The sequence below is a fragment of the Silurus meridionalis genome, chromosome 10, assembly GCF_014805685.1.
Source record: "Silurus meridionalis isolate SWU-2019-XX chromosome 10, ASM1480568v1, whole genome shotgun sequence".
Classification (NCBI taxonomy): domain Eukaryota; kingdom Metazoa; phylum Chordata; class Actinopteri; order Siluriformes; family Siluridae; genus Silurus; species Silurus meridionalis.
In genome coordinates, this window is record NC_060893.1 from 3150320 (window position 1) to 3166316 (window position 15997).

Here is a 15997-nt window from a genome sequence, read left to right on the forward strand (position 1 = left end):
CTCAGTGATTTCCTGCTCCCTGTAATGTTCTCCGGATGTTCTGACGGATTGACTTTTGGTTCCGCGCAAGAAAATGCTTGTTTACATCTAATCTCCGCGCGCGTCTTACTCACGAATCGCGGGTGGAGATAAACCGCAGAACCGGTGGTTTTCCGGTGTGTGTGTGTGTGTGTGTGTGTGTGAGGCTCGGCGATGCCCCGCTGCCTGTGCTCGGAGCCGCTGTCCCCGGCGCAGTTGAAGCGGCTGGAGGAGCACCGCTACAGCTCTGAGGGTCGCTCGATACTCGAACCTGCGTGTCAAATCTACTGGAACTGGTTAGTGCAGCAGATCCCCACGTGGCTCGCGCCCAACACCCTGACCATCACTGGCCTCATCATCAACGTGTTTACCACCATCATCCTGGTCATCTACTGCCCTACTGCCACCGAGGAGGTGAGATCCACCACCGGGCACCTACAGGCCGCCTCTCTCTCTCTCTCTCTCTCTCTCTCTCTCTCTCTCTCTATATATATATATATCTCTATCTACCTGTCTCTCTTTGTTTATCTCTCTCTGTCTCTGTCTGTCTCTTTTTGTCTTTCTGTAACACACACACACACACACACACACACACACACACATGAAACACACCAGCATTATAACGCCATTATAACACCTGGTGGGCAATAACCATTGTGTATTACACACATTTTGTGTTGGTTTTTTTTTTTGCATTGTGTGTGTGTGTGTGTGTGTGTGTGTGTGTGTGTGTGTGTTGTTTTGAGCAGGATACTGCTGTGCTGAAGGTTTTTTCGTCATCATCACAAAGTGTGTATTACATAGGTATGTGTATGTACGTGTCTGTCGACGTTTATAATCCCAGAACACTGTGCTATAAAAACTTCGACCTGTCCCAGAGGTGACGAGGCGTTGTGGCCCTTATTCCGTGATCTGAGCAAAAAGTCCAGATTCCACTGATTTTATTGCTACAGACATCAGCAGCTTTCCTATCACCAGCTCACCCACCTGGTAGGAGCGTCCACAGATAAAGGCCGACCTTTGTCCTTGTTGGCTGAGCGATCTGCGCAGCGTGCCGTGGCGTTCCAAACAAACGACTGGGATCAGCTCTCGGCCGTGTAACAATAGGACATTTATTAGTCTGTTCCTGAATGGATAAAGACCTGAATTAAACGAGAAGCTGTGGCGAGTGTTATACCATGGTTCTCATGGGTCTGCATGTAGAGTGAAGGTTCTCTCAGTGTGTGTGTGTGTGTGTGTGTGTGTGTGTGTGTGTGTGTGTGTGTTTGAGACTATAGAAAGCCCTCCGCTATAAAGGCTTAATATGCAGTAGAATGCAACACAGAACTGCATCCATTATTGACATCGTGTTCCTCAACTTTTACTCGACTTTTCCGTTCTGAAGCGAGAACTCGAGTGGAAATGTAAAAGGAGGCAAAAGGTAAACATTGACCGATATCGATAGTTAGGTTCGATTGTACTATCAACTGATAGTTTATTAAATGGAGACTGGATAAAAACATAACACTCCATGTAAAATATTAATGAATTTTATTACCAAAAAAAAAAAAAAGACTAAATAATTAAAATTTGCTAAATGAAATATTAAATATTATATAATATAATTAAAAATGATAAATAATGAATCTAATATAGCGCTCTCCGTGCAGCGTGCAGTCTCGTGAAAACAAACAGCACGTTGTGTCAGTGTTTTGCCACTAGAGGCCACTCATGTAATGACACGGAACTGGAAGCCGGAAAAACTATCTGTATAGGTATTTGCAGATAGTCGATAGTTCCAGCAGTACAGTACAGTACAGTTTTTCGGATGATTCTGCCAAAATCTAGTTACAGGAACGTTGTGTTCTTCATCCTTTCCTGCGAATAGGTTGAAAAGCGTTCATTGTGTATTGTGTCACATTTAGTCCTCATTTGCTGGTATAATTAGCTCCATTCTTCTGGTAAGATGTTCCACACAGTTTTTGTAGATTTGTGCTCATTTAGCTACAAGGGTTCTAGTAGTTTTTTGTTTGCAGGTTGCTGGAACAGGAAGTTCAAGTGAAGTGAAAAATGTCATGCAACGTCATCCAAAAACGTTCTGCACAATTGCGTGCCTTTTCATTTGGTTTTCTGAATATTTTGGTACAGCGTGATATTAAATGTAATTAACATGTAAGAAAGGGCAGGGCTCACAGGACCAGAGAAACCAGTTGAAGATCTCAAAAAGGGGAACTGTGGCTGCGATGTGACAGAGACATGCGAAAGGTTCAACTGGTTCAAGAGAATTAGGAAAAAACAATAATTAAGTTATATTAGCATTAAATAATCATCTAACTCAGTCTATGAGACCTAGCCCAAGCATTTAACTGTAGATAAAAGCTTAAAAGTGCGGGGAAAACAGTGGAGCTGTGAGGAACTTTACTTCCTCCTGCTTCAGGGTCAATGCTCAGTGGATTGTGGGTTGGGTTGTCCGATATATCATAATCTCCATATAGCTTATGTAGATGAAGTAGCCTAGCATCGTTTGAGGAGTTGGATGATTTTTTACAAACTAATCGGAATAAAGTGTTCTGATTATTATGGTGTTATGACAATGCTTCTTACGGAGCACGTCATACTTGGAGTCTCAACAAAAAAGCTAGCAAGTCACTGATGATGGGTCCAGCTATGCATGTTCTGCACTTACTACATAAAGGTACATTGGATCAAGTCATTTAAGTTGAAACATACAGTTTTAGAATCACTGAATTTAATCATTTTTTTTCTCCACGAATCTGCATTAAATTATTTCCAATAGTCTATTTTCTTCATTTCATAGTGGTTGTGTTGCTTCAACTAGAGTTTCTATCCAATCAGATTTTATCCCAAACATCATAAGCAATCACATCACAAGCAGGCCTTCAGAATCAGCAGTGTGGCGCTTGTAGCTTCAAGTACGCGAGAATGAAGCTGTCGCTTTAACCAGATTTCAAGTCGCCGACACCGAGGCCCCCTACAGGCATACAATGACATCGCCATTTTCATGTCCTTCTATTGGCTGGTCAGAGAGCGCACCAATCAGAGCTCACCAACCGCATCTGTAGCAAACCGCACAAGCTCTAATATATCTGTGGGGATTTAATAATGATTATATTTAAAGTGTTCGTTTAGTGATACTTGGCTTAAAAGAAAATTAATTTAGGGCTCAGTAAAGGCTAACAACGTATTTGTGTGTATTTTCAAAACAGTTGTTAAGCATTTTCATGAGGCGTTCATACTTTTGCATTTCCTGTAGAATTTGCACAAAACCACACAATTTGCCTGAATTTCAATTCCCCAGGAAAACCGTCATGTGCTGAAACAATGCACAGAAATGCAGGGAAACCCGGGGTCATTTTATGAGGTGAATATCGATGCTTCTGCTGTGGCTCCAGTGAAAGGAGACGTTTTGAATTGTGTTCATTGGGTTTCTTGCTTTAGTATTGACATTCATTGTCACTGTATGAGATTCCTGTCTGTGATGCAGCGCTCTGTTCTACTTTCTCTATAATATTGATGAATTCTCTGGACGTGGCATCATAGAGTGGATTAGGTGGATTGATTCAGGAAGTACACCACTGAAGGGATTGGGAGGGAAATGCTTTTTCCATGAGCAACAGCCAATCAACATATTCCCACCATCCTCCTAGTCTTCAACAAGCAGGACTTAATGACATCCTGTCGCTCTGAAGTCATTAAGACCGTTAAGCATCTGTTGTCATGGAGACCGTTAAGCAGCTGGAAGAAAGCCCACCTAAAGCAAGTAACTGAACAGCTGCTACACAAACATGCTCAAAACTGTGGAGATGATAGTCACAATATCCAACAGCCCAGTGTCATCTGTCATCTGTGGAGACCAACTACCATTTCCCAAGACCTGAAATGACCGTCCAACATAAACTCCTTTGTCAAAAAGGCCCAGCAGAGGATGTACTTTTTACGAACTTATGCTGAGATGTTTTGGGGGTTATGACTGTTCAGATATATTTTGATCAAAATAAACATAAACAACTGACAATGTAGGAAACAAGCAGACACTTGTACACATTTGATTAAATAAACATACCAAAGCGTTCGCAATTTGATCAAAGTAGAAATGTTTGATGATGTGCACAAGTGAATAAATGACGAAATGACGTTGAGGTTGAACAAGTAGTTTTGAGAAATTCTGAGTAAATGAGAAACGCTCCAAAGCACCTGAGAAAAACTTTTATATTGAAGGCAATGCTTTAAAATCTATTGGAAAGACTTTGCAGAAGAGTGGAGATTGTTTTAACAGGAACAGGGCAATAAATCTGTTTGTCTTGAATGTGATAGTCACACACTTTTGTGGTGTATATAGCAGATGAAAAGATCTGGTTTGCCAAATCTGTCAAAAATGTTAAAAATGGTGTAATTTAAAGGTAAAAAGAGCTTGTGTGTAAAAAAAAAAAAAGAAAAGAAAAGAGCAGCCACATTGATATGGTTTGATGTTGCATCTAGTCGAATGTCGCATTACAGTTTTTCTCAGTTGCTTGGAGCGTTTCTCAGATGATTTCAGAGAAATGAAATTCTCAAAACTTCTTGTTCAACCTCCACATAAATTAGTCACTGCTCATAATAATAACATTTCTCGTCGCTTTGATCAAATTGCAAATGCTTTCATTTTCATTGAATCAATCGTGTATAAGTGTCTGCTGCTTCCTATATTATCAGTTGTTTATGTCGTGTTGATCAAAATATGTTATACTGGTTTTACCTGAATTGGTATTGTATGAGGAAGTCAGGTGTGTCAGAGAAGTATGTGAGGGTGGTGCAGGACATGCATGAGGACAGTGTGCAGTAGGAATGAAAAACTGGTTTAAAGTGGTGTTTAGACTGCATCAAGGATCGGCTCTAAGCCCTTTTCTGTTTGCAGTGGTGATCGACAGGTTGACGAGGTCAGACAGGAGTCTTTGTGGACTATGATGACTATGAGCAGGTTGAAAAGAGCCTGGAGAGGTGGAGGTACACGCTGGAGAGAAGGGAAATGAAAGTCAATAGGAGTAAGACAGAGTACATGTGTGTGAATTAGAGGGAGGGCAGTATAGTATGGAGATGGATAATCCGCTGTGGCGACCCCTAATGGGAGCAGCCGAAAGAAGAAGAAGAAGAAGGTTTCACCTGAATAGTTTTAACCCCAAAACATCTCTGCATCAATTCTTTGCATATGTTATTGAATGCAAAATGGTTCAAGCAGTTGTCAGAATCTGTCAAGCTTCTATTAAATGTTGGTAAATGTTTCCTGAATTGATTAATTATGCAGATGAATCTTAAATTTTACTAATGAAGGCGAGTGAACGGCATCAGATCAACCAATGAACAACTAGTTCTCTAAAACAGGTCAATGGTGAATCTCGTGAACCTCCAATTGGTGACTGACAGCAAAACACAGTTACAATTTCTGAAAATGAATGAACAACCAAAAAACAAACAAACACTAATACAGTACAGTAAAAGTGTGAATCCTGTTCAGTCTGAAATTCATAGATGACAAACAGAAGAAATTCGGCCTCCTGCATTTTCAATCACTGGAATTCAAACCGTAGTTTATATCAGGAAACTGTGTAGCGTCATACTGACAACATGAATAAACATTTTGACGATCTTGTCTGTGAACAATGACAAAGGGACTGTAAAAACTGTACAAGCAAACACAGAACTATAGATCAACCAATCAGACAGTTTGGGCACTGTGCATTAGAAATGGCACCCATTTACGCTGAATCGTATTCCACTTGTGTCTCTTTCTCCAGGCTCCGCCATGGGTTTTTATTCTAAGCGCTTTGGGTCTGTTTATCTACCAGTCACTAGACGCTATCGATGGGAAACAAGCCCGGCGGACCAACAGCAGCTCAGCACTAGGAGAACTCTTTGACCATGGCTGTGATGCAGTCTCTACAGGTATTCGTTCATGCACTCATCATCAGCATGATCATGTTCAGCATTTCGCTATTTGTTCCCACTAAGGAATCATTCGCTTTGCACACGAAAGAATTTGGGCTAAGAATTTAAAAAGGAGTGTCAGGTTTATACCAAAAGACTACACTTCCCATCAGCCACTGCACCAGGTCACGTGTTTGTTCCTGGTTTGCAAATATTAAGTTAAATATCATGTTAAATAAATCTGGAAGTTGAGTCATGTCGACTAGACTTCTATCTGTTTGGATCAAAACGTTTCGCTACTCAACCAAGCAGCTTCTTCAGTCTGAGGGAAGTCTGGCAGGATTCCACACACCTCCCACTTATTCCCTTATCGAGGCTATACAGGGAGAGCAAGAGTCTCTCCAGATTTGTAGAATCCTGCCAGATTGCCTCAGGACAAAGAAGCTACATTGATGAGTAGTGAAAAGTTCTGATGAACGACTCAACTCTAAGTAATCGCACCTGGATAGCTGAAAATCTTCCGGACACATGCTAAATAAAGACATCTTCGTTTAACCAGCGTATTAGAGGCAGAACTGCGGAAATAGATTTATAGAGGTACCTGTTTGTTTTTCTGGAAAAAAAGAATCAATATAGTATAATTGAAATACTCATGATGAGCACTGAAACTGACGCGTACCGAGCAAGTAGGTGGTAGCATTTTCACTTTAGGATCCGTGATTTAGACATAAAATGCACAGACAGCACAAAAGAGGATGCTATGGCACTGTTCGTGAGGTAACACGAGACTCTTCAGGCGTCTGTTTTACCACAAACGAATTACAAGTTTGCAACAAGTGACGAAACATTTTACAGGCGTCATAACGTGACGAGTACCGAATTCATCAAGTCTATACAATAAAATCTATTATAAAAAAGTGTTGTGTCAACTGTTCACTAGTGGGTGCTAGGGCATCTGAAGTTTGCCGCTAGCAACGTTAATATACAAAATTAAAGTATGAAGGTCACACGTTCCGTGTAAACATTCCAAGTTGTGTGTTAGGGGTGTAGAAAAATAAAAATACACGTGAGTATTGTGATATTTTGTTTTGTGGAACTGTATCGATTTAAAAAAATAATTTTAACAAATAAACATATCCGAAAACAACTGAACAAATCAAAAAGAAATAAACAGATTAAAAAAACAAATAAACAAATCCAAACACAAATTCAAAAACAAATTAATATAAGAGACACCTTTATTCGTCCCACAGTGGGGAAATTTCTCTGTTACAGCAGCAAAGAAAATGAAATGCAAATATATAAAAGAATAGAGACATACTATAGTATACAGTATATACACACAACACAATGTATAAATACAAATAAGAAAAAAGAAAATTCAAATAAAAACAAATCTATTTAACAAATCAGAAAACAAATAAACAGATTAAAAAAACTAATTCACAAATGCAAAAACCAATTAATAAATAAAAAAACTAATGAATAAATCTTAAAACAAATAAACAAATCCATAAACAAATTAATAAATCAGAAAACAAACGAACAAATTTGAAAATCCTAAAATAATATCCTATTCCTAAAATAAGAAATATTCCATTATATATCGCCTTGTATCACAGTGTATCGCAAAATATCGTATCACCAGATTCTTGCTGATACACATGCCTAGTGCGTTTGCCACCCTGACCTTTGACCTCTGCGTGTGCAGTTTTTGTCGCTGTGGGATCGTGTATATGCGCCGGCATCGGCACCGACCCCAACTGGATGTTCTTCTGCGGCTTTGTGGGAATGTTCATATTCTTCTGTGCGCACTGGCAGACGTACGTGTCCGGGACACTCCGCTTTGGCATGTGAGTACTTACGCATGTCCGGTAAGAAACCATACAGTATTATAATAACTTTTTTGATCTGTAAATTTATAGACAAATTTCTCTCTTCATTCAGTGTTGATGTGACTGAGGTCCAGATCGCGATTATAATCATGTACCTGATGTCTGCTTTTGGAGGAGTGAGCCTTTGGCAGACTACGGTATGCTGCTACCACATACGCAATGAGAAGCTATAGCCTTGTTAACACACTCTCACTCTCTCTCTCTCTCTCTCTCTCTCTCTCTCACACACACACACACACACACACTTACACATACACACAGTGTTGGAATTAATGAAAATCTGGTGGACATTTAGGGTACGCCTGCGCAAATCTGAAATTGTTTAAAAAACGATCTTGAATAGATGTTCATCAACATTGTAACATTTGAAAACATCACATCCCTGCACTGCACACGAGCAAAAACGTAAGACGCTTCCACGTGTCATTTTCCGTCCAATGATTATTTGCGGAACATCGTGGAAACGACGTATGGTAGGAAAATGCGTTTTCTAAAGCCTCCATTTTTACACGCAGAAAACATCCAATGTATCCACTTTTGGAAATGTACTCGTTTGGACAAATCCTAAGTTCTTACCCCAAATTTACCATCGGTTACCCCCCTCTCTCTCTTCTGTTCTGTGCCTCCCCATGGAAGACGGGACACAAATCTAAATATGGTTAATATGAAGAAATCATCTGTAGTCATGAGTCAAAGTGTTGGGGTAATTAAATCGTCGTTCCTGTGACGAGTGTGATGTGATTGTATGTTTGTTCATTTGTTGTGTTATATGTTACACCAGGTGCCGGTGCTTGGCTTGAAATTGCAAGTGTTCCCCATCGTGGGCATCATCGGGGGATTTCTGTTGTCAACCTACAACTACTTCTTGGTCATCCTGAGCGGCGGCGTGGGCAAAAACGGCTCCACGGTGGCAGTAAGTGGTTCTTCATTCCATTTCTATTTAATATCTCAGTCGGCTCTTCCGCAAATGTCAAACTTTCTCATATCAAAAACTTAATCCTCGAAACTACTTGTTCATCCTTCTCATTATGTCGTTCCCATGCGTTCCGACGCAGAAGTAAGAGTGTCAACGAACTTCTCATTGCCGTCAGAATTACACGTCCTTTTGTCATTGTTCACAAACTAGATCGTCGCTAATGAAGGCGAGTGAACGGCATCGGATCAACCAATGATCGACTAGTTCTCTAAAAGAGGTCAAAGGTGAATCTCACGAACCTTCGTTTGAAGACATACAGAATGACAATGTCTGAAAACAACCAGAAAATTAACGAACACTATTACAATACAGTACAATTGTGAATGATGTTTCAGTCTCTTGCGATCAATATCCCGCATACGGTAATGTGTACATTTGCGCTGTCGAAATTTATAGATTCCAAACAGAAGAAATTCAGCCTTTTGCATTTTCAGTCATCGGAATCCAAAACCGTAGTTTACCTCAGGAAATCCTGAAACCGTGCGCCATCACACTGACAACATAAATAAACATATTGGTGATCTTGTTTGTGAACAATGAGGAAAGGACTTCTGGTGGGAATGAGATGTTCATTGACACAAATACTTTTGACAGATGAACTGAGGATTTTGAGAAAAGTACAGGCTTTGGCAGGAATGTGTTGTGCTGTTTGTACAAATTGTTACGAGAAATGCACTTACTGGTTTGCGAATATCAGGAATGATTTGAGAAATGCTCCCAAGCAACTGTAATTTCATTCAAGTTTTTAGGGGCCAATCACTGAAGGTGTGTAGGCTTCATAATGGTGTTTCTACCTTTTCTTTCTTTGGTTAGTCTTTTGCAGCCCATAGATCTGTCTGGGCCACTTTTCCATCATTGAGAAGGGTCTAAAGAACATTCAGACCAAATTTGGGCCAAGTCCTGCCAGCGTTCTAGCGTTCAACCCACCATGGAGTTAAATTTAGGCGTAATTTGTTAGGTTTATGCGAAAGGGTTGTGAGTTCAGAGCCAAAGATGTCCAATTAAATTAGATTAGATTAGATGCCATTAAGCATTCAATTTTTACAAAATTAGGCATGCGTCATCTTCAGACCAAAGTTATCCACAAGATTTTCCAAGCAGTTTGCCCATGCAAACGATCTAACCTAATTTTAGGCAAAACTCGCCAAACAGGAAGTAAAGCTGCTCAGTAAACATGTTCAGGACCACACTCTTTCATGATCTGAAGATACTTTCACTTCACTCGAAATCAGAGCACAAAATCAAAGAATGCAGATTCCTCATTCCTCACTCTAAAATGCAAGGACACACCTCAAGTCTGAGCATAAGATTGCTAGGTTCTTCTTTTGAACATCCAATTCCACATTTGTTGTTATAATAAGCTCCATACCGGTAGTTTTTCCGGGTTGCGTTATACGGTACTAGAAGCAAATCACTGGTGCTGTTTATTTAAAGTGTTACTTTTTTAGTTTGAAGATCTCTTTGATCTTCCTCAATATTTATTAATATAATTCATATATTCATTTGTTTTATTTACCACATTTACAAGATTTAGATCAAATGAAATAAAATTTTATGTCGGTTATCTACAAGTACGATCCAACCTACCTAAAGGGGCTGCTACAAAAGGTGGAACTCCAGTCAGTAAAACCGACATTGTGCTGTAAATTGTGTTCTTACGTGAAATCTCGTTTCCACAGGACACCAGCGTGTTGTCTCCTGGCCTGCACATCGGCCTCATCCTTACCTTGGCCTTCATCATCTTCAAGAAGTCCTCCAGCCAGCTGTTCGAGCATCATCCTTGCCTCTACATCCTCACCTTTGGCATGGTCATGGCTAAGATTTCCAACAAGCTGGTGGTGAGTTTTCTGTCTGATGTTTTCCTCTTACATTTCATCTGAAGACCATTCATTCACTTGGACAGAGGATTGCACAGGATCAAGAGCATCTCGATCTCAGGGAATAAACGTAGACAAATATAATAATAAATGCTCACTGTTATGATACTGTTCTACTCTAGAGGCTTGTATTAGGCGACTCTGTTGAAGCAGAATATGCTTGTATGTGATTAGAAAAACCTCATACTGAAATCCAGTGTATGTGGAACTTGGGGGTAAAAAAAAAACGTGAAGTGTTTTTTCAAACCTGGAACTCTACCAACATCCTTCTTGCCTGCAGTTTTTCTGGCACAGGTATGGAGCAGGAAAACTTCATGCTACGCTATATCATATCACATTCTGGCCAAAACCTATAAGGACACCCGCTTTTTCCAGCCATACGTGCTCTTTGGCTGAAAATAACCCGTTTCCTCTTCTTATGCATCACTTCCTTAAAGTATCGTGTTTCTTTTGCAATTTTCCAGGTTGCTCACATGACCAGGAGCGAGCTTCATCTCAGCGACACAGCCTTCATCGGCCCCAGCCTCCTCTTCCTCAACCAGTACTTCAACAGCTTTGTTGACGAGCACATCGTTCTCTGGATTGCGCTGGTGAGAAAACCTGAAGCTGCCACAGTATTAAACCTATGGATTTTATTACATTAATTATTATTAATGTTTTTTTTACTTTATAATAATCATTTTATTATTATCTAATAATTATCTAATTATTATTATTTATATTTATTTCCTATTTTTATGCTTGGAAAGCGCTTCGAGATGCAACTTTTAAACATTTAAAATGAAGATTGTTATAAAAAATAAATAAAAATAAAATTCCCACAGACAGAAGAAGAAATTGTGACACACACAACACAATAATGTGCATATTTAATTACTCATACATATTATGATTTATTTTTTGTTATTTATTAATTGTATATACAAGGTGGTATAAAAATTTGAGACTAGTTTTGTAACAGACCAGCAGATGGCAGTACAAGACTGCACGCCCAGTCACAGGGAGCACCGACCATCATAAAACGGTGTGCCAAAAGACATCGTGCTGTGTACATCGGGAGCTGTGCAACTGGTGTTATTCTAACGTTCTACAAGTTGGAATAGAAACCCGTTCATTTTTTATCGTGAGCGCATGTTACGTTTTATGGTAGGCGTTATGATCAACAACAATATAACATTAATACTGAATAATTCACGTACAAGTTTACCCAGAATGATTTGGAAAACAAAAGACCTTGAGCTAGATGCAGTTCTGTGGGTCTGCTGATATAAGAAATCAGAATATGATTGGTCAGAGCTGACAGGAAGGCAGCTTTTGGCACACTGACTTGTGAAGTTTGGTGCTCCCTATGACTGTGCGTGCAGCCTTGTGCTGCCATCTGTTGGCGTGTTACAAAACTAGTCTTAAAACTTTTTGATACCACCTCATACAATGAGCATCTCATGCACAAAACCTTGAAGTTGAAGAGCTACAACAGCAAAAAAAAAAAAAAACATGAAGTCCCTCGGATCCTGCTGATTCGCTACACACTACGAGTCCAACAGGTCCACTGAATCCTACGGTTCTGGTGGATCAGCGAGGACAGTTGGTTGCTAACAACAACTTAGAACAAGTAATTTACAATTAGTATTTATACATGTTGTTAGTATCACGATAACCAAAAACTCAAGTGATCCAAATACATTAAGAGAAGGATTCATGAATCACGAGTCATTTCATTAATTGGGTATTTTAACCCGGATATTCGCTCATCTCTTAAAAAAAAAACCAAAACACCTTCTTATCGCATAAGTCACATTAAGCATTTTTCACGTTTGAGTGATTATATGGACTTTAATGTCTCTCATCGTAAGAAAATTATAACGTGTGGGTTTTTATTTTTGTTTGTTAATATCATCAGATCCTGTCTGTGGAGGACCTGACACGTTACTGCACAGGTGTGTGCCTACAGATCGCCTCGCACCTGCGCATCCGAGTGTTCAGCATCACCCCGCCCACAAGCCACACCCACAGAGACTGACAATTTGCCCGGCGGGAGGAGGGAGAGGCAGGGGGGCCGAACGAAGGGGTCACCCCGCTTCTCATACCAGAGCAGGAGAACCAGACCCACAGCAGCCTTCACACTGTGGAGACCATGCATTAATAACTAACAGACCTGAACTCAAGCAGTTCCACTCGGACAGATTGGAGTTTTGCAAAACCACTGAATAAAAAAATAAAACACACACACACACACACACACACACACACACACACACACACACACACACACACACACCTGGGTGCTATCTTCTACTTGTCTGGAAAGCACTGCATAACCTGAAATTATTCCATTTGTTCATCCTGTGGATTTCAGAAAGTTTTAAAATCCAATCCATTTTTCTTTATTTTTGAATCGAACGAAGTGCCAATGTAAACCCGGCACTGTCCACTATTCGCAGTGTTCCCATCCGCACTCTCGATTCCCTCAGATCGTTTCCTATAACACTAACATTCCAACATTTCCATTTAATTCCCATCGAGCCAATTTGAAAAAAAATAATAATAATTGTCCTGTGATTTGTTCAGTGATTGCATCGTTTGTATTTATTATTGTAATCGGACTGGATCGAGTGTGAAATGAAGTCAGGTCTTGGATAAAAGAGACATAATTGTCCGGGACTCCGGGAAAACTGGGAACCAGGAACATGTTTGTGCTAAAAACAGGACTCCGCCTCCACCTGGTGGATTGTGGGTAGGGAAGACGGACGCTTCTGATTGAGACACACACACACTGCCTGCTTTGAAGATCTCCTTCCAAAGGGCTACTAGTACAAATAAATCTGAAGTGATTTGTGTAATAAACTTTCATTGTCTTGAATTTGTATTTATTTCTTTGTGTGCTGTGAATGTCGTACAGTTCACCCTCAAGACGTCCATAGAAACAATCAATATTATAAAGAAACACAGTGGAACAGAGCACTGCATTACAGACAGGAATCTCATACAGTCAGAATGAAAGTCATTACTAAAGCAGGAAACCCAATGAACACAATTCAACACGTCTCCTTTCACTGGAGCCACAGCAGCACCGCCCGCATACATCATCTCTAGCAGAAGCACTGATATTCACCTCATAAATGACGCTGGGTTTTTGAGCATTTTTTCCGGGTTTCATGGGGATTTGAAATCCAGTGTGTTTTGAGCAAATTCTGAAGGAAAGAAAAAGTAAAAAAAAAGCAAAAGTATAACTGGTTCACGTTTGTTTTGAACTGCTTTAGTCGACCTTTTCTCACTAAGTCTTGAAAATCCGTCTTGTAAATGTCCTTGTAAGTGTATCTGTGACCAAATCGATTTCTTCTCCTCGGTCAGCCGTTGTGGGATAAAAAAAACAGCTATAAAATCCACAGAAATAGATTTGAGTTTTGGTTTGGATCGTCTTCAGTTTGCCTGCAGAACAAACGGTCATCGGATGATGCAGTCAACATGGGACTGCATTATATCTGGCAACATCTTGATAGACCTGGGACCTACGCAAGGATCTTGTTGTAGACTTCAGTTCGGCTTTTAATACCATAATTCCTGCCCTTCTCTCAGTCAAACTGACCCAGCTCTCCGTGCCCATTCCAATCTATCAGTGGTCTACCACTGCTCCTCTCCCTGTACCTCTGAAAACTCCTCTGTCAAACTCCTGAAGTTTGCAGATGACACTACAGTCATCGGCTTTATCTAGGATGGAGATGAGTCTGCTTACAGACAGGAGGTTAAAGAGCTGGCTGTCTGGTGAAACCACCACAACCTGGAGCTCAACACACTCAAAACAGTTAAGATTTATATTCAAAATTTTAGAAAAGGTTGTAGCACAGCAGTTATGCTCACATCTACTGAGGAATAACATTTTTTAAATGTATCAGTCAGGATTTCGGCCTCATCATAGCACAGAGACTCTAGTTAAGGTGGTAAATTACCTGCTATTGGCCTCTGATCAGGGTTTTGTCTCTTTACTTGTTTTGCTCGACCTTAGTGCAGCTTTTGACACCATTGATCACACTATCCTGCTTGCTAGACTTGAGAACGTTGTTGGAATAAAGGGAACAGCTCTCTCTTGGCTCAGGTCTTATTTGACTGATCGCTATCAGTTTGTTGATGTAAATAGTAAGTTCTCCACACTCTCTGAGGTAACGTTTGGTGTTCCTCAAGGATCTGTCTTAGGCCCACTGCTTTTCTCTTTATATATGCTGCCTCTGGGTGAAATTATACATAAACATGGTATTCGCTTCCATTGCTATGCTGATTATACACAGCTGTATATTTCAGCAAAGCCAGATGAGCTAGATCAGCTTAACAATGTTGAGGAGTGTGCAAAGGACATTAGACAGTGGATGCTTGATAACTTTCTTCTGCTCAACTCAGATTAAACGGAAGTACTTTACCTAGGACCACATGCAGCTAGAAGTAAACGTTCCGATTATGTAGCCTCTCTGGATTGTGTTTCTGTTTCAGCGTGTACGGCTGTCAAACACCTTGGTGTGATTATTGACCCTAGTCTTTCCTTTAAGGCTCACGTGAATAATATCACCAGGATCGCCTTCTTTCACCTTAGAAATACTGCTAAAATGATAAATATGATGCAGAAAAAGTAGTTTATGCTTTTGTTACTTCTAGATTAGACTACTGTAACGCTTTACTGTCTGAGTGTGCGAGTAAGCGCATAAATAAGCTTCAGTTAGTTCAGAATGCAGCAGCAAGAGTCCTCACTAGATCTAGGAAATATGACCACATCACCCCTGTTTTAATCAGTCTACACTGCTCCCAATTACATCTCACACTGATTATAAAATACTACTACTGACGTATAAAGCACTTAATGGTCTCACACCGCAGTATCTGAGTGCACTTCTGTACCAGTATGATCCTCCACGCCTACTTAGATCAAAAGGTGCAGGCTGTCTGTTGGTTCCTCAAATAATGAAGACTACAGCAGGGGGCAGATCTTTCTCTTATAAAGCCCCACAGTTATGGAACAGCCTTCCAATCAGTGTTCGGAACTCAGACACAGTCTCAGTGTTCAAGTCGAGGTTGAAAACATTTATTTAGTCAAGTCTTTTATTAGTAGATTCTTTCTTAGGTAAAGGAGCAGATCTGGAGGGAACATGGAAATAGAATGTTTGGTGAACTGGGATATTTGTATGCGTCCCCTCACTCTCACACTTTCACTCAGGTTTGTTTATGGTGGTGTGGTGGGTCATCTCTTATCCCAGGGATCCCTCATGTTGGTGTTACCTTCTGGTTCTCCCTTTTAGTTATGCTGCTATAGCATAACTAAGAGTCTTGCCGGAGTCCAAACTGCA

General features: G+C 40.2%; 1 protein-coding gene across 1 annotated transcript; it reads left to right on the plus strand.

The window, feature by feature from the left end:
• chpt1 (choline phosphotransferase 1) lies at positions 1 to 13527 on the plus strand. The gene is made up of 8 exons (XM_046858989.1): positions 1 to 432; positions 5790 to 5937; positions 7631 to 7772; positions 7867 to 7951; positions 8596 to 8727; positions 10470 to 10628; positions 11132 to 11257; positions 12568 to 13527. Exons 1-8 carry the CDS (start codon positions 193 to 195, stop codon positions 12685 to 12687), a joined length of 1152 nt encoding a protein of 383 aa, XP_046714945.1. The 5' UTR covers positions 1 to 192; the 3' UTR covers positions 12688 to 13527.
• The last annotated feature ends 2470 nt before the right edge of the window (positions 13528 to 15997 follow it).

Bases quoted from the DNA above. Each gene is read 5' to 3' on its own strand.
- chpt1 (XM_046858989.1), top strand. From the start codon at position 193: ATGCCCCGCTGCCTGTGCTCGGAGCCGCTGTCCCCGGCGCAGTTGAAG. The intron at 433-5,789 runs GTGAGATCCACC...CTCTTTCTCCAG, and splicing joins GCCCTACTGCCACCGAGGAG to GCTCCGCCATGGGTTTTTAT. The intron at 5,938-7,630 runs GTATTCGTTCAT...CTGCGTGTGCAG, and splicing joins CTGTGATGCAGTCTCTACAG to TTTTTGTCGCTGTGGGATCG.